The 24,997-nt window shown below is 41.9% G+C and overlaps 1 protein-coding gene across 1 annotated transcript in view; it reads left to right on the top strand.

Moving 5' to 3' along the window:
• The window catches only part of LOC139377480 (pro-neuregulin-3, membrane-bound isoform-like), a 279,397-nt gene that overhangs the window by 96,386 nt on the left and 158,014 nt on the right, over positions 1-24,997 (top strand). Inside the window, exon 2 of the mRNA XM_071120511.1 lies at positions 16,274-16,406. Within this exon, the coding sequence (XP_070976612.1) occupies positions 16,274-16,406 (133 nt within the window). The remainder of the gene's footprint in view (positions 1-16,273; positions 16,407-24,997) is intronic.

Below are 24,997 nucleotides of genomic sequence, written 5' to 3'. Positions count from 1 at the left end.
AACCGATCGCTGCACGCACCTGCCAGCCTGTCCAACATCACTACTCTGGATGGTTCTGACTTAGAATATGTGGACAACTACAAATACCTAGGTGTTTGGTTAGACTGTAAACTCTCCTTCCAGACTCCAGACATTCCAGACATTAAACATCTCCAATCCAAAATTAATCTAGAATCGGCTTCCTATTTCGCAACAAAGCATCCTTCACTCATGCTGCCAAACATACCCTCGTAAAACTGACCATCCTACCAATCCTTGACTTCGGCGATGTCATTTACAAAATAGCCTCCAACACTCTACTCAGCAAATTGGATGCAGTCTATCACAGTGCCATCCCTTTTGTCACCAAAGCCCCTTATACTACCCACCACTGCAACCTGTATGCTCTCGTTGGCTGGCCTTCGCTTCATATTCGTCGCCAAACCCACTGGCTCCAGGTCATCTATAAGTCTTTGCTAGTTAAAGCCCCGCCTTATCTCAGCTCACCATAGCAGCACCCACCCGTAGCACATACTCCAGCAGGTATATTTCACTGCTCCCCCCCAAAGCCTATTGCTCATTTGGCTGCCTTTCCTTCCAGTACTCTGCTGCCAATGACTGTAATGAATTGCAAAAATCACTGAAGCTGGAGACTCATATCTCCCTCACAAACTTTAAACATCAGCTTTCCAAGCAGCTCACATATCATTGCGCCAGTACATATCCCATCTGTAAATAGCCCATCCAACTACCTCATCCCCATATTGTTATTTATTTTTTTGCTCCTTTGCACCCCAGTATCTCTACTTGCACATTCAACTTCTGCACATCTATCACTCCAATGTTTAATTGCTAAATTGTAATTACTTCACAACTATGGCCTATTTATTGCCTTACCTCCCTAATCTTACCTAATTTGCGCACACTCTATATAGATTTTTTTCTATTGTGTTTTTGACTGTATGTTTGTTTATTCCATGTGCAACTCTGTGTTGTTGTTTGTGTCACACTGCTTTGCTTTATCTTGCTCAGGTCGCAGTTGTAAATGAGAACTTGTTCTCAACTGGCCTACCTGGTTAAATAAAGGTGAAATAATAATAAAAAATAAACAGCTTGCCACATCTAACTTCTTCATCCCAGACGCACATAGTTTCAGGCTCCTATGTTCCTAAGTCTTGAACTCAAAGGTTGTAGTTTGATTGCTGCCTTTGGTAGTAGATGACACTCTGTGTCGTTTTGGCGCTATGAGTGTGCTTTCTCAGCTTTCCTGTGGTGCAGCTCACTCTCCGCCAAAACCTTTGCCCTCTCTTTTTATTCACTCATGTATTTATTGTGCTCTGAGATTGATGATCATATTGTATGACTTAAAAAAAAACTGCTCTCCCTGTTCTGCCGCTGACCCTTCACCTTGTCCTGACTCTATGCAACCAGTTTGTCTCTCACACGTCTTGCTGGTCTTGACTCACGGTTATCAAATTGTAGCATTCTTGAGTCGTGTGTGTGGTCGTGGAAGGGAGACACTGCACATGCACTAGAAAGTTTTTGTTGAATCAGTAGCACACAATCTCAATTTCTCGTTGTGTGTGTGTGTGTGTGTCTTTGTGGTTTTTGTGGTGTGTAAATTATTTTAGAACTGCCCGGTCAAAAATGACCTTAAAACCTGTTATGGCGAGGAGTTCCCCTAGGGAAACCCGCCCCCCATTCAGCTGAAAAGGTGGCACGGGGAATTCAAAAATATTCTTTAGAAATATTTAACTTTCACACATTAACAAGTCCAATACAGCAAATGAAATATAAACATTTTATTAATCTACCCATCATGTCCGATTTTTAAAATGTTTTACAGCGAAAACATAACATATATATATTTTAGACCACCACCAAATCGAAAAAAAACACAGCCATTTTTCCCAGACAACAAAAGCAGAATTAGAGATAAAATGAATCCCTAACCTGTTGACAATCTTCATCAGATGACACTCATATGACATGTTACACAATACATTTATATTTTGTTCGATAATATGCATATTTATATCCACAAATCTCGGTATACTTTGACGCCATGTTCAGAAATGCCTCCAAAATACCCGGAGGAAATACAGAGAGCTATGCCAGATAACAGAAATACTCATCATAAACTTTGACTAAAGATACATGTTCTACATATAATTAAAGTTACACTGGTTCTTAATGCAACCGCTGTGTCAGATTTTTAAAAAATGTTACGAAAAAAGCCTACCATGGAATAATCTGAGACGGCGCTCAGACGTAAATATATTTCTCCGCCATTTTGGAGTCAACAGAAATACGAAATTACATCATAAATATTCCCTTACCTTTGATCTTTCATCAGAATGCAGTGCAAGGAGTCCTAGTTCCACAATAAATTGTTGTTTTGTTCCATAATGTCCAATACTAGTGTCCAATTAGCTGCATTTGCTAGCACTTTCAGCTCACGTGCCCAAAAGCTGACTCTGATCCAGGTGAACTCGGACGAAAACTTAAAAAATATATATTACAGGTCGAATAAACTGGTCAAACTAAGTAAAGAATCAATCTTCAGGATGTTATTTTCATATACATCCAAAAACTTTCCAACCGGAGCATACGTTTTCATCTATAGCCAAATGGAACGATGGTGATATCTACAGACAAATGCGCAACCAGGAAATGGCAATCTGTCGGGACAGTGATTCATTCCCCTCCCATTCGGTCAAAATTCACACCAGAGGCTCCATTCCACATTCTACTGAATGAGGACATCTAGTGGAAGGCGTAGGAAGTGCTAACAGATCCATATCTTATTTGGAAGTGAAGAGGCGATGACTTAAAATTAGACCCGCATTCAGAATTTCACTTCCTGTTTGGAAGATTGCCTGCCCTATGAGTTATGTTATACTCACAGACATAATTCAAACAGTTTTAAAACTTCAGAGTGTTTTCTATCCAATAGTAATAATAATATGCATATATTAGCAATCTAGGACAGAGTAGGATGTAGTTCACTATGGGCACGCAATTCATCCAAAGTGAAGATACTGCCCCCTATCCCCAACAAGTTAAGACAATATTTGTACTTTGGTGGTGTACAGCTTTCATTAAAATATGAACCAGGTGATGTTTCACATTTTCTAACGTTGGGGCCACTCTCGGAAAAGTCATCAAATTTCAAGTTGAAAAAATATAATTTAGGGGTTTTCTCTGCTGCCAAACATAGTGGCGTATCATTTTTGACCATTAAGACAACACAAGGGTTAAATAAATGTATTAGGCCCTAATCTATGGATTTCACTTTACTTGGCAGGGGCACAGCCATAGGTGGGCCTGGGAGGGCATAAGCCCACCCACTGGAGAGACAGGCCCAGCCAATCAAAATTTGTTTTTCGTCACAAAAGGTCTTTATTACAGACAGAAATGCTCCTCAGTTTCATCAGCTGTCTGGGTGTCTCGTCTCAGACGATCCTGCAGGTGAAGAAGCCGGATGTGAAGGTCCTGGGCTGGCGTGGTTACAGGTGGTCTGCGGTTGTGAGGCCGGTTGGACGTACTGCCAAGTTCTCTAAAACGACGTTGGTGTCACACCCTGGCAAAAGAGAGGCTTTTATTCTCTATTTTGGTTAGGCCAGGGTGTGACAAGGGTGGTCATTCTAGTTTCTTTATTTTTATGTTTTCTGTTTCTATGCTTTTGCCGGGTATGGTTCTCAATCAGGGACAGCTGTCTATCGTTGTCTCTGATTGGGAATCATACATAGGCAGCCTTTTTCCCACCTAATGTTGTGGGTAATTATTTATTTTCTGTGTGTGTTTGTGTGCGCCACGTTTGCGTCTTTCTGTTTTTGTATCCAGTTTTTTTGTAGTTAGTTGTAGGTAGTTGACTTTGTTAGTGGCCTGTATAGCCCTAGTAAGCTTCACATTCATTTTGTTGCTTCTTGTTTTTGTTGGCGACATTCAAATAAAACAAAATGTACGCTCACAACGCTGCACCTTGGTCCGGTCATTTCCCTGACGACGTTCGTGATATTAAATATTAAATTATCTGGCAGCAGCTCTGGTGGACAGTCCTGCAGTAAGCATGCCAATTTCAATCTCCCTGAAAACTTGAGACATCTGTGACATTGTGTTGTGGGAAAACTGCACATTTTAGAGTGGTCTTTTATTTTCCCCAGCACAAGGTCCACCTGTTTATTGATCATGCTGTTTAATCAGCTTTTTTAATGCCACACCTGTCACGTGGATTAATTTTCTTGGCGAAGGAGAAATGCTCACGAACAGGAATATAAACATATTTGCGCACAAAATTCTAGAGAAATAAGCTTCTTGTGTGTATGAAACATTTCTGGGATCTTTTATTTCAGCTTATGAATTATGGGACCCAAACTTTACATGTTGCGTTTATATTTTTGTTCAGTATATATACACATGCAAGGAAGTGCAGCATGTGAAAAAGTGTGATTGGGCATGTAAATCTGTGTACGTGTTTACAGTAAGTAGACTGTGTGTGTGTGTGTGTGAAACCTGCTGAGCCATACCTATAAATCACCCTGCTGCACTATTTAACCTCTCTAGGGTAGGTGAGATGCTAACGTCCCACCATGCCAACATCCGGTGAAAGTGCAGAGAGCTAACATTCTAAATACACCATTTGTTATAGTAAACATTCTTGTAAATACATGTATTTTACATAATTTAAAAGATGAATGTCTTATTAATCCAGCCGCTGTGTCAGATTTCAAAAAGCCCTTACTGCGAAAGCAAACATGCTATTTTCTGAGGACGGCGCCACACACACACACAAGTATTACCAGCATTTTCCAACCAAGCATTAGCGTCATGAAAGTCAGAAATAACAATAAAATAAATTGCTTACCATTGAAGATCTTCCTCTGGTGGCAATGCCAAGTGTCCTAACTACACAGTGAATGTTCGTTTTGTTTGATAAAATCCATTTTTATAGCCTAACACGAAACATTTGTAAACCACTTGCGTCATGATTTCCGTCTCAATCTACTTTGGACGATGCGTTCGTGGTAATTACACACATAAAACAAGCATTTATCGAGTCACGTTTGGTTTCATTGCAATCCTCTGGTTGTTACTAACACAACCATACTTGATGGTTCTTTTCCCGGGACGTATTGACCGAAACAAACCGATTTGAAGACACCAATCAATGACATCATTGCGCACCAATGATAGGACCGGTCTATCGGTGATTGACTGTATTTTGGCCCAATGACCACTGATCATCTTGAAATCTAGCTTGGAAGATAGGCAATGAGCTGAGGTAAACGGCAATATGTAATGGTTATATGTTTGAAGACCAGCCTTTGTCATAAACTCTGGCGTAAAAGAGGTTCATTCGCCATTGCAAATCCTACTTGACAGAGCCACGGGTGTTATGCATAGCAGTACATATTCAGTAGCATTTTCAACAAGCTTATTATTTAAAATATGGCGACTAAATCAGGAAAAGCTAAAACAAGGTCTAGGTATACAGATTTAACCCAAATTATAGAGGAAATGGATAAATACGTCACCAGGCGTGTGAAGGACGGTGCCAGGGCATGGACCACAAAAAATGTCCCCATTCCAGCTACTGTGAAGGACTACAACAAGAGCATGGGAGGTGTGGACCTGTCAGATGCGCTGATAGGATACTACAATGTTCTCCACAAGACCATGAAATGGTACAATACATTTTTCTATCAAGACCTATCATTTCATCGACATTGCTGTGGTGAATGTCTTCATCCTCCAGAAGGAAATGGCTAAGAGCTGTGGACAGCCCCCCATCTCACAGCTAGCCTTCAGGGAGCTGCTCATCCAGGAGCTTGCTAGCTACAGCAAGTCCACTGTAGCACCTTATGTCCCCTCTACCTCTGTCCCTTCTGCTCCAACCAGTAGTGTTCACCTGCCCAGATTCATCTCTGCAGGCATGAATGTGCCTCAGGGCAAAAAGGGCACAGTAGGGAGACGTCGTTGTGCCCTTTGTCACAGGAAATGCCCCATCACCTGCACCACCTGTTCAGTAAGCCTTTGCTTTACAGCAGAAGTGCCTTGCGAAAGTATTCGGCCCCCTTGAACTTTGCGACCTTTTGCCACATTTCAGGCTTTAAACATAAAGATATAAAACTGTATTTTTTTGTGAAGAATCAACAACAAGTGGGACACAATCATGAAGTGGAACGACATTTATTGGATATTTCCAACTTTTTTAACAAATCAAAAACGGAAAAATTGGGCGTGCGAAATTATTCAGCCCCCTTAAGTTAATACTTTGTAGCGGCACCTTTTGCTGCGATTACAGCTGTAAGTCGCTTGGGGTATATCTCTATCAGTTTTGCACATCGAGAGACTGACATTTTTTCCCATTCCTCCTTGCAAAACAGCTCGAGCTCAGTGAGGTTGGATGGAGAGCATTTGTGAACAGCAGTTTTCAGTTCTTTCCACAGATTCTCGATTGGATTCAGGTCTGGACTTTGACTTGGCCATTCTAACACCTGGATATGTTTATTTTTGAACCATTCCATTGTAGATGTTGCTTTATGTTTTGGATCATTGTCTTGTTGGAAGACAAATCTCCGTCCCAGTCTCAGGTCTTTTGCAGACTCCATCAGGTTTTCTTCCAGAATGGTCCTGTATTTGGCTCCATCCATCTTCCCATCAATTTTAACCATCTTCCCTGTCCCTGCTGAAGAAAAGCAGGCCCAAACCATGATGCTGCCACCACCATGTTTGACAGTGGGGATGGTGTGTTCAGCTGTGTTGCTTTTACGCCAAACATAACGTTTTGCATTGTTGCCAAAAAGTTCAATTTTGGTTTCATCTGACCAGAGCACCTTCTTCCACATGTTTGGTGTGTCTCCCAGGTGGCTTGTGGCAAACTTTAAACTACACTTTTTATGGATATCTTTAAGAAATGGCTTTCTTCTTGCCACTCTTCCATAAAGGCCAGATTTGTGCAATTTACAACTGATTGTTGTCCTATGGACAGAGTCTCCCACCTCAGCTGTAGATCTCTGCAGTTCATCCAGAGTGATCATGGGCCTCTTGGCTGCATCTCTGATCAGTCTTCTCCTTGTATGAGCTGAAAGTTTAGAGGGACGGCCAGGTCTTGGTAGATTTGCAGTGGTCTGATACTCCTTCCATTTCAATATTATCGCTTGCACAGTGCTCCTTGGGATGTTTATAAAGCTTGGGAAATCTTTTTGTATCCAAATCCGGCTTTAAACTTCTTCACAACAGTATCTCCTGGTGTGTTCCTTGTTCTTCATGATGCTCTCTGCGCTTTTAACGGACCTCTGAGACTATCACAGTGCAGGTGCATTTATACAGAGACTTGATTACACACAGGTGGATTGCATTTATCATCATTAGTCATTTAGGTCAACATTGGATCATTCAGAGATCCTCACTGAACTTCTGGAGAGTTTGCTGCACTGAAAGTAAAGGGGCTGAATAATTTTGCACGCCCAATTTTTCAGTTTTTGATTTGTTAAAAAAGTTTGAAATATCCAATAAATGTCGTTCCACTTCATGATTGTGTCCCACTTGTTGTTGATTCTTCACAAAAAAATACAGTTTTATATCTTTATGTTTGAAGCCTGAAATGAGGCAAAAGGTCGCAAAGTTCAAGGGGGCCGAATACTTTCGCAAGGTACTGTATATAAAACCCACAGACACACACAGTGGGGAGAACAAGTATTTGATACACTGCCGATTTTGCAGGTTTTCCTACTTATAAAGTATGTACAGGTCTGTAATTTTTATCATGGGTACACTTCAACTGTGAGAGACAGAATCTTTAAAAAAAAATCCAGAAAATTTAGGAAAACCTGCAAAATCGGCAGTGTATCAAATACTTGTTCTCCCCAGTGTGTGTGTGTGTGTGTGTGTGTGTGTGTGTGTGTGTGTGTGTGTGTGTGTGTGTGTGTGTATATATGCACGCATGCACACACACACACACACACACACAGTGGGGAGAACAAGTGTATATATATATATATATATATATATATATATATTTTGGGGTGGGGGGGGTGTTAGAATAGCATTTATGTATTTTGTATAATGTTCTTTCCTTCAAAATGTATCACTGTACCAATTCGGCCAATTGGGTACATTTGGGTACATTTGTGTGGGACACCTGTGTGACTTCATGCTCAATGTCATGTACCTCGCTCCACAGCATCCTATCTGTATGTTTGGCTGTTCTTGGTCATTTGAAAGATCATGCAGCAACAATAAAAAACAGAAAACGTTTGTTCATTTCCTTGTATTTTCTTCTACCAGATCTATTGTGTTATATTCTCCTACATTCAATTCACATTTCCACAAAATTCAGAGTGATTCAAATTATACCAATAATATGTATATCCTTGTCTCTGGGCCTGAGCTACAGGCAGTTAGATTAGGGTATGTCTTTAGGCGGAAATTGAGAAGAAGGGGGGGTACCCCAAAGAATGATAATGAGACCTTAATGAGACCTGCCTCCATGTGGCTAGCACACAGCCTACTCTCCTCTTTCCTCTTTGTTCAGCTGTCTATCTCCCTGCACCTGGGCGGCAGGCACAGCACACACATGGTAGCTAAGGTGGAAATGCTAAACAGGCCTGGCCCAGCACATCCCTCACTGGCAGGCAGGCAAACATGTACACCCTGCAGGTTGTCAGGGTTAAACAGGATCACACTGATGCAGCCCCAGTGCCAGTCCTAACAGCCACCTCGGTGGGGCTGGTGACAGCCCCTGCCAGAGGGGTCCTGGTCATGACCTTTGTTGTATTCTCAGTGTGACACCGTGATTGGATCAGAGTTGTCTCATGTCGCGCGGGCGAGATAAATTAGCTCAAACCTAGTAATCCTGTTTCCACGACTCGGAGGGGACTCTGCCCCAATTGTTGTTGTGGCAAATTCACTGTGACTGTTTGGGCTGCAGTGGAATGGTGAGGCAGTGCCCCCAGGGAGGGTTGGATGGTGGAGGCGATTTGATATGCCTGTAACATTGGGATTGGGTAGTGATCTAGCCCCAATTTTCTGGTTCGTTTAAGGGGCTGTAGTGTCCAAAAAAGCATAGCACAGAAAAACGTGTATTGCACCACATAAAAACCCATCTACTAAAGAGTAGAAAAAGGTTGTGCAATATTGCAAATGTTACATTACCCAACGCAACACATCACACACAACACGAAAGGCAATGTTTTAAGGGGCAACATTTTTTTCATAGCTCCCTTCATTATTTACATATACTACCGTTCAAAAGTTTGGGGTCACTTAGAAATGTCCTTGTTTTTTAAAGAAAAGTGACTTTTTGTCCATTAAAATTACATCAAATTGATCAGAAATACAGTGTACACATTGTTAATGTTGTAAGTGACTATTGTAGCTGGACTGTATTTCTGTATTTCTACACTGTATTTCTGATCAATTTGATGTTATTTTAATAGACAAAAAACAAGGTAATTTCTATTAATCATCACGGCCGGATGTGATACAGCCTCGATTCGAACCAGGGACTATAGTAATGCCTGTTCATTGAGATGCAGTGCCTTAGACCGCTGCACCACTCGGGAGCCATGACCAATATATATACATATATATATATATTTTTTTTAAACATTAGCCATGTGTGTTCTCTTGTTTTGTACTGTTGTGTAGGTTTGACCCAATGATTCATCTGACAAACAAAGAACTTTGTGTCCTGCAGGCCCAGGATCAAAGCTGTGAGAGTATTTGTATCATTATTTTATTACTGAAGCATAAAGATGTTGATGAAGAAGCCACATTTACCTTGGGGTCCATCCCAGTTGGTATTCTGTGGAACCATGCCTTTTTTCGGTGTGGCTCGTTGTCCAGCCTTTTGTCCACGTATGGTTGTCGGCATGGTTGTATGCTCTGCAAAAACACATTTAAGTTTTTAGTATGCAATTGTGTATTTTATTACACAGTATGCCTACACATTGATAGGCTATATATATTTTTTAAAACAAAATACCTTTAGTTTTGGTGATGCTCTCAGCTCCGGCTGATAACGGCTTATTTTGCATTCCAATGTATTGAACGAATGTAAAAATTACAGTTATTTACCATTCTCCTTCTCGGACTGGAAACGTTGTTTGCAGAGTTCACGATCTCATTTTCAAGTCCTTGTTTAAAAAAATAACAATATTTTAGATTATTTCATTTTCTAATGACCGAAAGTCAGCGGTTGTAATCTGAATAAAGGCCAAAATATTTATTTCTGTTTTTAGAGGGAGAGAAACCAAAAGTTTCTCTCACTCTATTTTTTGGACAAGGACATCCCTACTTTTTGGCCAAACTTTCCCCTAGCCTGAACGACTCTGGGCCAATTGTGCACTGCCCTATGGGACTCCCAATCAGATTTGATACAGCCTGGATTTGAACCAGGGACTGTAGTGATACCTTTGCACTGAGATTCAGTTCCTTAGACCACTGCGTCACTCGGAAGCCATGACCAACATATATTGTCCTGCTAATAGCCCATGCTAGAAACGTTGTTTGCAGAATTCACAGCCTGCTATGCTTGTGAAAAATAGGGTTCAAAATAATTATAGTATTGGTACTTATTTATTTTCATCCAAAGCCATGAGTGGAGTGAGTCACTCAGCTTTATATACAGTTGAATGCGGAAGTTTACATACACTTAGGTTGGAGTCATTAAAACTAGTTTTTCAACCACTCCACAAATGTCTTGTTAACAAACTATAGTTTTGGCATGTCTGTTAGGACATCTACTTTGTGCATGACACAAGTCATTTTTCCAACAATTGTTTAGAGACAGATTATTTCATTTATAATTCACTGTATTCTAGTGGGTCAGAAGTTTACATACACTAAGTTGACTATGCCTTTAAAACCTCTTACTTCTACCCCCTCCTTTTTTGAAAATTCTGTTAAAAATCGCGCAACTTTTCAGCGTCCTGCTACTCATGCCAGGAATATAGTATATGCATATGATTAGTATGTGTGGATAGAAAACACTCTGAAGTTTATAAAACTGGTTAAATCACGGCTGTGACTATAACAGATCGTGTGTTTCATTGAAAAACGCAAGAAAAACTGCTCTCTGAAAGCTAAAAATAATTTCCATAAGTCACTTCCACCAGTTGTTAAAAGAGAACAGAATTTAATGGGAATCTGCCTGCAATTCATACAAATTCCGCACGATGGCGCCATTGTCCTAATTTTCAATTGAATTAATTGTTGGAAAATCCTTCTGTCTGACCTCCATTTTCCCAGTCTTCACCCGGATGCAGTTGAGGGAGAGATCAGACGGCATTGTTTTTGAAGTGAAGACCTATTGAAGAGACATCGCCCTGTAATCATTTTGATAGATTATAAACGTTTACTAATACCTAAAGTTGGATTACAAAAGGATTTCGAAGTGTTTTGTGAAAGTTTATCGTCGACTTTTTTAATTTTAAAAAATTACGCAGCGTTTAAAAACGATGATTTTTTCTGAATGACACAACTTCCATACAAAGCTATTTTGGGTATATATGGACCGATTTAAACGAAAAAAAGACCCAATAGTGATGTTTATGGGGCATATAGGAGTGCCAAGAAAGAAGCTCGTCTAAGGTAATGAATGTTTTATATTTTATTTCTGCGTTTTGGGTAGCGCCGGCTATCGCAAAATCTGTTGTTTACGTGTCGAGCTGGCATTTTGGGGGGTGCATGCTATCAGATAATAGCTTCTGATGCTTTCGCCGAAAAGCATTTTAAAAATCTGACTTGCTGGCTAGGTTCACAACGAGTGTAGCTTTAATTCAATACCCTGCTTGTGAATTTTGATCAAAGATTGAGTTGTAACGAGTACATTTAGCATTTAGCGTAGCGCATTTGCATTTCCAGGGGCATACTTGGGACGTCTGCGTGTCAAGTATTCTCAAGAAGTTAAACAGCTTGAAAAATTCCCGAAAATTATGTCATGGCTTTAGAAGCTTCTAATAGGTTAATTGACATCCTTTGAGTCAATTGGAGGTATATCTGTGGATGTATTTCAAGGCCTATACCTTCAAGCTCAGTGCCTCTTTGCTTGACATCATGGGAAAATCAAAAGAAATCACCCAAGACCTCAGAAAAACTATTGTAGACGTTCACAAGTCTGGTTCATCCTTGGGAGCAATTTCCAAACACCTGAAGGTACCACGTTTAACTGTACAAACAATAGTACGCAAGTATAAACACCATGGGACCATGCAGCTGTCATACCGCTCAGGAAGGAGACGCATTCTGTCTCCTAGAGATGAATGTACTTTGGTGCAAAAAAGTGCAAATCAATCCCAGAACAACAGCAAAGGACCTTGTGAAGATGCTGGAGGAAACAGGTACCAAAGTATCTATATCCACAGTAAAACAAGTCCTATTTTGACATAACCTGAAAAGCTGTTCAGCAAGGAAGAAGTCACTGCTCCAAATTCGCCATAAAAATGCCAGACTACGGTTTGCAATTGCACATGGGGATAAAGATCGTACTTTTTGGAGAAACGTCCTCTGGTCTGATGAAACAAATATAGAACTGTTTGGCCATAATGACCCTCGTTATGTTTGTAGGAAAAAGGGGGATGCTTGCACCCCGAAGAACACCATCCCAACTGTGAATTATGGGGGTGGCAGCATCATGTTGTGGGGGTGCTTTGCTGCAGGAGGTACTGGTGCACTTCACAAAATAGATGGCATCATGAGGTAGGAAAATTATGTGGATGTATTGAAGCAACATCTCAAGACCTCAGACAGGAAGTAAAGGCTTGGTTGCAAATGGGTCTTCCAAATTAACAATGACCCCAAGCATACTTCCAAAGTTGTGGCAAAATGGTTTTAGGACAACAAAGTCAAGGTAATGGAGTGACCATCACAAAGCCCTGACCTCAATCCCATAGAACATTTGTGGGCAGAACTGAAAAAACGTGTTCGAGCAAGGGGGCCTAGAAACCTGACTCGGTTACACCAGCTCTGTCAGGAGGAATGGGTCAAAATTCACCCAACTTATTGTGGGAATCTTGTGGAAGGCTACCCGAAATGTTTGACACAAGTTAAACAATTTAAAGGCAATGCTACCAAATACTACCTGAGTGTATGTAAACTTCTGACCCACTGGGAATGTGTTGAAAGAAATAAAAGCTGAAATAAATCATTCTCTCTACTATTATTCTGACATTTCACATTCTTAAAATAAAGTGGTGATCCTAACTGACCTAAGACCCCACATTTTTACTAGGATTAAATGTCAGGAATTGTGAAAAACTGAGTTAAAAAATATTTGGCTAAAGTGTATATAAACTTCCGACTTCAACTGTAGGTGCCGAGGCTATATGACTGTGCTATCAACTTGATTATTTAGCAGACACCACTTGCTTATATTCAGTCAACATATATATTTTAAGAATATAATTTTAACATTTTCATTTCTCTTAGACGAAAAACCTTAGTGTAACAACAGTTTTAGTAAGTAATACTGACGAGTTAGTATCAAAAAAAGAAGTGTATTTTTCCGGGTGTGTGCGTGCAGGACAGAGGAACAGCAATTCTTACACTATTGTTCTAAATTCAATCACCATCTTCATCCTCATCCTCATCATTCAGTTGATTGAAATTCAATTTTGAAGTTGTGCACAATTATCAGTTTCTATTTGGTTTATATCGCCCATTCACTGTCAGTTAGAGACACGTTAGCGCCTTGGGACCCAAAAGCATAATCAGTGCTCTAACTCCCCCTTGCACTGGCCTGGAGCAATGAAGCAGTGACGCAGGGTACAGTACTAAACCACAAATTACCTCTAAATACAGCAGCATAATCTCAACACTTTTCGTTGAAACCACTGTAGGCTTGATTATGAACAATGATAAGACAGCCTATAAGGGGAGATGAGGGCTCCCAGAGTGTGGTGTCGGGAACATGACCTCTCACTCAACTTCAACAAAACAAAGAAGATGATCGTGGACTTCAGGATACAGCAGACGGAGCACCCCCCCATCCACATCGACGGGACAAAAGTGAAGAAGGTGGAAAGTCTTAAAAACACCAAAACAAAGATGTCCAGGGTCCCTGCTCATCTGTGTGAACGTGCCTTAGGCATAATGCAAGGAGGCAGGAGGACTGCAGATGTGGCCATGGAAAAAGATTGCAATGTCCATACTGTGAGACACCTAAGACAGCACTACAGGAAGACGGGACAGTGGAAGAGTGGGGTAACATCTCACGGCAAGAACTGGCAAATCTGGTGCACTCCATGAGGAGGACTGCAGTACTTAATGCAGTACTTAATGCAGCTGGTGGCCACACCAGATACCGACTGTTACTTTTGATTTTGACACCTCCTTTGTTCAGGGACACATTCTTCAATTTCTGTTAGTCACACGTCTGTGGAACTTGTTCAGTTTATGTCTTACTTGTTGCATTTTATGTTCATACAAATATTTAAATTTGTTGAAAATAAATGCAGTTAACAGTGAGAGGATGTTTCTTTTTTTGCTGAGTTTAGCATGATGACAGTAGCCATTTTTACTTACTTTTGTTGTTCTTAATAGAGACGGCTAGAAGAGCCTGGAGTCATGTTAGATTGTGTAGAATAGCAGGAAATGGGGGGGACTTCAGAGCCCCATGCCAAGCTATGTCCCCCTCTGCAAATAGCACTGCTGTGTCACTTAAAAAGTCATAGTCAATCGATCAATAATATAATAATACTCTCAGCAAAAATATAAAATGTATTTCCAATATTTAGAATCTATGAGAATAGAAAGGTTCAGAACTTTTAAGACATCGCAGCACAGTTGAAAAATAGAAATCAAAACTGGATTGTGTTCAGAGACTTTTGGGAGGGGTTGAGTGGAGCTGAAGGATGGGACTAAAAACAAACAAAATAATTAATGTAAAATATACTGTGCCAGTAAAATGTTATATTGTATGTATAAATTGGAAGTACAGTGAGGGGAAAAAAGTATTTGATCCCCTACTGATTTTATACGTTTGCCCACTGACAAAGAAATTATCCGTCTATAATTGTAAAGGTAGGTTTATTTGAACAGTGAGAGACAGAATAACAACAAAAACATACAGAAAAACGCATGTCAAAAATGTTAAAAATTGATTTGCATTTTAATGAGGGAAATAAGTATTTGACCCCTCTGCAAAACATGACTTACAACTTGGTGGCAAAACCCTTGTTGGGCAATCACAGAGGTCAGACGTTTCTTGTAGTTGGCCACCAGGTTTGCACACATCTCAGGAGGGATTTTGTCCCACTCCTCTTTGCAGATCTTCTCCAAGTCATTAAGGTTTCGAGGCTGACGTTTGGCAACTCGAACCTTCAGCTCCCTGCACAGATTGTCTATGAAAAATCATTAAACCTAACATTGAGGATTTCTATCATCCTAACCGAGGTGAAGACTACATCTCATATTCTAGTGTTCAACTTGTAAACAAGGCTGCTTGGGATTTCTGTTCATGTGACTCCATACAGCCAATGGCAATGTCCACTTTCCATATAATGCTGGGAGCCACTTGTGGATTTGACAGCTGTAATTCAGTTCCACCTCCAACACCTCCGACAAAACAACTGCACATTTTTAACCAAAACACATTTTTTTGTGGAGTATCCATATTGTTGATGTGCTATACATCAAATGTTTGCATTATTCTGATAATCTGTATATCAAAGCCTCCTTAGTGAACAAATAATGATTTCCCATTCAACAAATGAATACTGAGTTGATGCAGACAGGTTTGTTCATGTATCTGTGTATCTCTCCTTACTACAGTTGGTGTCAACACCGTTGATGATTAACAGGAAGGAGTGGAGAGAGACTGCAGTGTCTACTTAGTTCCTCTCCATTAACCTATTGATTCTGACCGGCCGTATTGTGACACCTGCTACTGAATATTATTCATATCAACGTAGCACCACAAGCTCCCAAGTAGCCTTGTCAGTGTGTATGGAAGCTGCATGTATGATGCATGTTTAATGATATAGTCCATGATCATAGGGCCAAGATACTTGTCTAAACATTAAAAAAAATATTTACTGTTCATACAATTAGCCAAATCAAGAAATAATAAAGTACTCCTGGCAGAAATACAGTAGCATAGAATTGCAGTCTTTTTTGCTCATTTTGGGCACATCTCTCTCTCTCCCTCTCCCCCTCTCTGTTGTCTTTCTTTCTTAATAAACAAATGTTGTCGTTTTTGCTGTGGTTCTGAAGTGTATACGTTACCCAAAGCAAATTGTCTCTTTGTGGCAACCAGTAACATCTCTCTTTTTCTCGCTCCTTTTCACAGTGGCTCCCACATCCCCTAGTCTGCGTTCAGATGTCTTCAAGTCATGCATCGACAACAAGGACCTGGCCTTCTGCCTCAATGAGGGCGAGTGCTCCATCATTGAGACAGTAGCAGGAGTACACAGGCACTGCAGGTGAGTCTCTATGTGTGTGTGTGGTTGCGCGTGTGAGAGTTGTGTGATGTGTCTGTGTGTGCGTTAATGTGGTAGAAAAATCAGCTCTTGTAGTTGAGAACTGTTAAACATTCACCCAGAGTTTATTGCAGGGGAGTCCAGCATTGGACTCTCTTAGACACAAATACATTTTACCTTAGGAATATGTGGTTTAGATCAGTATTCTCTATTATTGGCAAGCTTATCTATTATATAAGACATACATATACTGTAGGTATCCAAGTGATATTCACCCCCCCCCCCCCTCCTCATACTCCCCTACCTCAAATCCAGATTTGTCCGGTTCTAGTTCAACTTGGATAATAGCTTTAAAGCACACAGTACAGTTGTCTAACACAATTGTCATTAAGCTTAATTTTTCCTTCACAATTCCCCCTTTTGTGCTATGGAGACTTACATAAGCACAACTATACCAGCAATCAATCAAAGGGAAACGTTACCTTCTCTATCTCCAATCAGAGGCTTCAGAATATTGCGTTACTAACAATGAAAATAAGAAACATAATTTACAAGGATTTAAGGGAGTACAGGGTTTACCTTTGCAAATGTGACAATCACTCCTTTGACAAAGGGCACAATCATATTGGTCAACATGGTGGTAATGACCATTCTCTCTGGATCTCCTGGCCCTGCTTCACTGGACTCTAGTAATATAAACAGGGCCAGGCATGATACCAGTCCCAGATTTACTGCAGTGCCTTTACCGCTTTCCAGCAGAAGTCGTCTCAGGTTCCTCTGGCTCTGGGACTCTCTTGCAGTGGGAGGCATGGAGCCAAGCATTTTGACCCTGGTACTTCAACTGCAGTCTGGGTGGTCAGCAGAATCTGGAACAATCCCTTCCACCTGGGGTCCAAGGGCCCGTCTCAAAAGTGCTGCTTGATCAAGACCCAGTTGCAAGGAATGGTGTGGCTGTTCTCCTAAAGCGGTCTGGGATGGTACTACCTGCAGTCCCATCTCAGCAGTTTTTTTCAAAAAGTTTGTAGGGAGGGAGTGTGCAAATGTTGCACTCTGTGTAATGCTTTGTTCAGGGAATTTCACCGTAAGGCCAATGGTGACTTTAAAACAGTTACAGAGTTTAATGGCTGTGTTAGGAGAAAACTGAGGATGGATCAACAACATTGTAGTTATTCCACAATACTATCCTAATTGACAGAGTGAAAAGAAGGAAGCCTATGTAGAATAAAAAATATTCCAAAACATGCATCCTGTTTGTAACAAGGCACTACATTTAAAAAATGTTGCAAAGCAATTCACTTTTTGTCCTGAATACTAAGTGTTATGTTTGTGGCAAATCCAATACAACACATTACTGAGTACCACTCTCCACATTTTGGCTGCATCATGTAATGGGTATGCTTGTAATCATTAAGGACAGGGGAGTTTTTCAGGTTAAAAATAAATGGAATGGAGCTAAGCATAGGCAAAATCATAGAGGAAACACTGGTTGCTTTCCACCAGACAGCAGGACAATAGCCTAAAACACAAGGCCACATCTAAACTGGAGTTGCTTACCAAGACAACAGTGAATGTTCCTGAGTGGCTAAGTTACAGTTTTGACTTAAATCGACTCATAAAACTATGGCAAGACCTGAGAATGGTTGGCTAGCAATGATCAACAACCAATTTGACAGAGGTTGAAGAATTTAGAAATGAATAATGGACAAATGTTGCACAATCCAGGTGTGGAAAGGTCCTAGAGACTTAGCCAGAAAGCCACAGCTATAATCGCTGCCAAAAGTGATTCTAACATGTATTGACTCAGGGGTGTAAATACTTATGTAAATTATATATTTCTGTATTTCATTTTCAATAAATCTGTAAACACTTTGTCATTATGGGATATTGTGTGGAGATGGGTGATAAAAACAATCAATTTAAATACGTGTCAAAAAAAAGTATGCTGTGCTCGGGCTACTATGAACTAGGAAACTCAAAAAATATCTAAAAGGGAAACCAGTTGGAGTGTCATGCTTGCAGAGTAGTGAGAAATGAGTATTTCTGTTGAATGTTGTGGCTATGCAAAATCACTGGATGTTTTTGGAACTAGTGAATGTAACGTGCCAATGTAAACTCATATTTTGATAAATATGAACTTTATCAAACGAAACATACATGTATTGTGTAACATGAAGTCCTATGAGTGTCATCTGATGAAGATGATCAAAGGTTAGTGATTAAATTTATCTCTATTTTTGGTTTTTGTGACTCTGAACTGAACTAAATGACTATTGCCCCGTAGCAATCACTTCTGTCATCATGAAGTGCTTTGAGAGGCTAGTTAAGGATCATATCACCTAGACCCACTTCAATTTGCTTACTTCCCCCAATAGATCCACAGATGACGCGATTGCCATCACACTGCACACTGCTCTATCCCTTCTGGATAAGAGGAATAACTATGTAAGAATGCTGTTCATTGACTATAGCTCAGCATTCAACCCGATAGTACCCTTCAAACTCATCATTAAGTTCGGGCCCTGGGTTTGAACCCCGCCTGTGCAACTTCGTCTTGGACTTCCTGACAGGCCACCCCCAGCTGGTGAAGGTAGGAAACAACACCTCCACTTTGCTGATCGGCCTCACAAGGGTGCGTACTCAGCCCCCTCCTGTACTCCCTGTTCACCCATGCTTCCAACTCAATCATAAAGTTTGCAGACGACACAGCGGTAGTAGGCCTGATTACCAACAATGACGAGACAGCCTACAGGGAGGAGGTGAGTGCCCTGGGAGAGTGGTGCCAGGAAAAAAAACTCTCACTCAACATCAACAAAACAAAGGAGCTGATCGTGGACTTCAGGAAACAGCAGAGGGAGTACGCCCCTATCCACATCAACTTGACCACAGTGGAGAATGTGGCAAGTTTCAAATTCCTCAGCGTACACATCATTGACTATCTGAAATCGTCCACCCACACAGACAGTGTGGTGAAGAAGGCGCAACAGCACCTCTTGAACCTCAGGAGGCTGAAGAAATTTGTCTTGGCCCATAAAACCCTCAAACTTTTACAGATGCACAATTGAGAACATCATGTCGGGCTGTATCACCGCCTGTTAAGGTAACTGCACCGCCCACAACCGCAGGGCTCTCTAGAGGGTGGTGCGGTCTGGCCAATGCTTCACCGTGGGCAAACTACCTGCCCTCCAGGACACCTACAGCAGCGGATGTCACAAGAAGGCTTGAAAGATCATAAAGGGCATCCACCACCCGAGCCACGGCCTATTCCCCCCGCTATCATCCAGAAGGCGATGTCAGTACAGGTAGGACAGAGAGACTGAAAAACAGCTTCTATCTCAAGGCCATCTTCCACCCGGTTACGCTATCCTGCAGCTTAGAGGCTGCTGCCCTACAGTGGTTCCTCCTTTAAAAGTTGTGAACTTACACCGCAGGGCTTAGAGGTACCCAGCGCCACGGCTTCATTGCTCCAGACCACCACAAGGCGGAGTTAGAGCACTCATTATGCATGTGGGTCACAAGGTTTTTATATGACCAATCATATCGTGTGGGTCCAATGACGAATTTGACGCGAGCCACCCGTCCCTGGTGACTTTCTTCAGCAAAGATGGCTGACAAAACATTACAGTGGAAGCAAATACAACGTCATAACGAGTCAAGCAAAAAATGTACAATTAAGATGAATGTGTTAGTTAATGTAGAGACAAATGATTGTGTCACAAAGTTTATTTACAAAAATCGCTATTTAGCAAGTTAGCTGGCGTTATGACGTGAGTATGACATTGTAATTCGTGTTGTTTAATGTTTTACTGACTGTCACGGTTGTCGTAGGAATGGGACCAAGGCGCAAGAACGGGACCAAGGCACAGCGGATGTTGAGTTCCACATATTTATTGCAAGGTGAAACTTAAAGAAAAAACAATAAATCAATCAACGAACAACTAAACGTGACTACGTGGTGCACATGCACAAACAAAACAATATCCAGGTGGGAGATATCTACTTAACTTCTTATGGTATTGGGGCCAATAGCCAGGGAAAATGCATAGCGCCAAATTCAAATGAAATACTATAAAAATCAAACTTTCATTAAATCACACATGTAAGATACCAAATTAAAGCTACACTCGTGAATCCAGCCACCATGTCAGATTTCAAAAAGGCTTTTCGGCAAAAGCACATGATGCTATTATCTGATAATAGCACAACAGTAAACAAAGAGAGAGTAGCATATTTCAACCCTGCAGGCGCGACACAAAACGTAGAAATAAAATATAAATTATGTCTTACTTTTGACCAGCTTCTTTTGTTGGCACTCCAATATGTCCCATAAACATCACAAATGGCCCTTTTGTTCGATTTATTCCGTCGATATATATCCAAAATGTCCATTTATTTGGCGCGTTTGATCCAGAAAAACACAGCTTCCAATTTGCGCACCATCACTACAAAATATCTCAAAAGTTACCTGTAAACTTTGCCAAAACATTTCAAACTACTTTTGTAATACAGCTTTAGGTATTTCTAAACGTTAATAATCGATCAAATTGAAGACGGGACTATCTGTGTTCAATACAGGAAGACAACAAACTAACGCAACTTTTTTGAGTCATGCGCCGCCTCTCTCAAAAAGTACACTTCAAGTGACACTCATTCAGATGGCCGTACTTCTTCATTAAACAAAGGAATAACCTCAATCAATTTCTAAAGACTGGTGACATCCAGTGGAAGCAGTAGGAACTGCCGGTTTCCCAATGAAAACTAATTGAATAGACAGTGACCTCAATTTTTTTAAATTCTGAATGGTTTGTCCTCTGGGTTTTGCCTGCTACATACGTTTTGTTATGCTCACAGACATGATTCCAACAATTTTAGAAACTTCAGAGTGTTTTCTATCCAAATCTACTAATAATATGCATATCTTATATTCTGGGGATGAGTAGCAGGAAGTTGAATTTGGGCACGCTATTTATCCAAAAGTTAAAATGCTGCCCCCTATGTAGACTTCCGGCGCCGACAGAGATGGCCGCCTCGCTTCGCGTTCCTAGGAAACTATGCAGTTTTTTGTTTTTTTACGTGTTATTTCTTACATTAGTACCCCAGGTCATCTTAGGTTTCATTACATACAGTCGAGAAGAACTACTGAATATAAGATCAGCGTCAACTCACCATCAGTACGACCAAGAATATGTTTTTCGCGACGCGGACCCTGTGTTCTGCCTTACAAACAGGACAACGGAGTGGATCCTATGCAGCGACCCAAAAAAACGACTCCGAAAGAGAGGGAAACGAGGCGGTCTTCTGGTCAGACTCCGGAGAGGGGCACACCACGCACCACTCCCTAGCATTCTTCTTGCCAATGTCCAGTCTCTTGACAACAAGGTTGATGAAATCCGAGCAAGGGTAGCATTCCAGAGGGACATCAGAGACTGTAACGTCCTTTGCTTCACTGAAACATGGCTCACTGGAGAGACTCTATCCGAAGCGGTGCAGCCAACGGGTTTCTCCACGCATCGCGCTGACAGAAACAAACATCTTTCTGGTAAGAAGAGGGGCGGGGGCGTATGCCTCATGGCCAACGTGACATGGTGTGATGAAAGAAACATACAGGAACTCAAATCCTTCTGTTCACCTGATTTAGAATTCCTCACAATCAAATGTAGACCGCATTATCTACCAAGAGAATTCTCTTCGATTATAATCACAGCCGTATATATCCCCCCCCAAGCAGACACATCGATGGCTCTGAACAAACTTTATTTAACTCTCTGCAAACTGGAAACGATTTATCCGGAGGCTGCATTCATTGTAGCTGGGGATTTTAACAAGGCTAATCTGAAAACAAGACTCCCCAAATTTTATCAGCATATCGATTGCGCAACCAGGGGTGGAAAGACCTTGGATCATTGTTACTCTAACTTCCGCGACGCATATAAGGCCCTGCCCCGCCCCCCTTTCGGAAAAGCTGACCACGACTCCATTTTGTTGATCCCTGCCTACAGACAGAAACTAAAACAAGAGGCTCCCACGCTGAGGTCTGTCCAACGCTGGTCCGACCAAGCTGACTCCACCCTCCAAGACTGCTTCCATCACGTGGACTGGGAGATGTTTCGTATTGCGTCAGATAACAACATTGACGAATACGCTGATTCGGTGTGCGAGTTCATTAGAATGTGCGTTGAAGATGTCGTTCCCATAGCAACGATTAAAACATTCCCTAACCAGAAACCGTGGATTGATGCCAGCATTCGTGTGAAACTGAAAGCGCGAACCACTGCTTTTAATCAGGGCAAGGTGTCTGGTAACATGACCGAATACAAACAGTGCAGCTATTCCCTCCGCAAGGCTATCAAACAAGCTAAGCGCCAGTACAGAGACAAAGTAGAATCTCAATTCAACTGCTCAGACACAAGAGGCATGTGGCAGGGTCTACAGTCAATCACGGACTACAGGAAGAAATCCAGCCCAGTCACGGACCAGGATGTCTTGCTCCCAGGCAGACTAAATAACTTTTTTGCCCGCTTTGAGGACAATACAGTGCCACTGACACGGCCTGCAACAAAAACATGCGGTCTCTCCTTCACTGCAGCTGAGGTGAGTAAGACATTTAAACGTGTTAACCCTCGCAAGGCTGCAGGCCCAGACGGCATCCCCAGCCGCGCCCTCAGAGCATGCGCAGACCAGCTGGCCGGTGTGTTTACGGACATATTCAATCAATCCCTATACCAGTCTGCTGTTCCCACATGCTTCAAGAGGGCCACTATTGTTCCTGTTCCCAAGAAAGCTAAGGTAACTGAGCTAAACGACTACCGCCCCGTAGCACTCACATCCGTCATCATGAAGTGCTTTGAGAGACTAGTCAAGGACCATATCACCTCCACCCTACCTGACACCCTAGACCCACTCCAATTTGCTTACCGCCCAAATAGGTCCACAGACGATGCAATCTCAACCACACTGCACACTGCCCTAACCCATCTGGACAAGAGGAATACCTATGTGAGAATGCTGTTCATCGACTACAGCTCGGCATTCAACACCATAGTACCCTCCAAGCTCGTCATCAAGCTCGAGACCCTGGGTCTCGACCCCGCCCTGTGCAACTGGGTACTGGACTTCCTGACGGGCCGCCCCCAGGTGGTGAGGGTAGGCAACAACATCTCCTCCCCGCTGATCCTCAACACTGGGGCCCCACAAGGGTGCGTTCTGAGCCCTCTCCTGTACTCCCTGTTCACCCACGACTGCGTGGCCACGCACGCCTCCAACTCAATCATCAAGTTTGCGGACGACACAACAGTGGTAGGCTTGATTACCAACAACGACGAGACGGCCTACAGGGAGGAGGTGAGGGCCCTCGGAGTGTGGTGTCAGGAAAATAACCTCACACTCAACGTCAACAAAACTAAGGAGATGATTGTGGACTTCAGGAAACAGCAGAGGGAACACCCCCCTATCCACATCGATGGAACAGTAGTGGAGAGGGTAGCAAGTTTTAAGTTCCTCGGCATACACATCACAGACAAACTGAATTGGTCCACTCACACAGACAGCATCGTGAAGAAGGCGCAGCAGCGCCTCTTCAACCTCAGGAGGCTGAAGAAATTCGGCTTGTCACCAAAAGCACTCACAAACTTCTACAGATGCACAATCGAGAGCATCCTGGCGGGCTGTATCACTGCCTGGTATGGCAACTGCACCGCCCTCAACCGTAAGGCTCTCCAGAGGGTAGTGAGGTCTGCACAACGCATCACCGGGGGCAAACTACCTGCCCTCCAGGACACCTACACCACCCGATGTCACAGGAAGGCCATGAAGATCATCAAGGACATCAACCACCCGAGCCACTGCCTGTTCACCCCGCTATCATCCAGAAGGCGAGGTCAGTACAGGTGCATCAAAGCTGGGACCGAGAGACTGAAAAACAGCTTCTATCTCAAGGCCATCAGACTGTTAAACAGCCACCACTAACACTGAGTGGCTGCTGCCAACACACTGACACTGACTCAACTCCAGCCACTTTAATAATGGGAATTGATGGGAAATGATGTAAATATATCACTAGCCACTTTAAACAATTCTACCTTATATAATGTTACTTACCCTACATTATTCATCTCATATGCATACGTATATACTGTACTCTATATCATCGACTGTATCCTTATGTAATACATGTATCACTAGCCACTTTAAACTATGCCACTTTGTTTACATACTCATCTCATTTGTACATACTGTACTCGATACCATCTACTGTATCTTGCCTATGCTGCTCTGTACCATCACTCATTCATATATCCTTATGTACATATTCTTTATCCCCTTACACTGTGTACAAGACAGTAGTTTTGGAATTGTTAGTTAGATTACTTGTTATTACTGCATTGTCGGAACTAGAAGCACAAGCATTTCGCCACACTCGCATTAACATCTGCTAACCATGTGTATGTGACAAATAAAATTTGATTTGATTTGATTTTAATAAGTTAAGGGCGGAGTTAAGGGTGGGGTGAAGAGTACTGGAAAGGTATGAGTCCAGGTTACAATAGACCATAAGTATACAGCAGACCTCCCACGTCCTCACTTGATTAGGCTGTTGC

Source organism: Oncorhynchus clarkii, chromosome 20, assembly GCF_045791955.1.
Source record: "Oncorhynchus clarkii lewisi isolate Uvic-CL-2024 chromosome 20, UVic_Ocla_1.0, whole genome shotgun sequence".
In the NCBI taxonomy this organism is placed as follows: Eukaryota; Metazoa; Chordata; class Actinopteri; order Salmoniformes; family Salmonidae; genus Oncorhynchus; species Oncorhynchus clarkii.
This window is presented reverse-complemented; position numbering and strand designations above follow the sequence as displayed.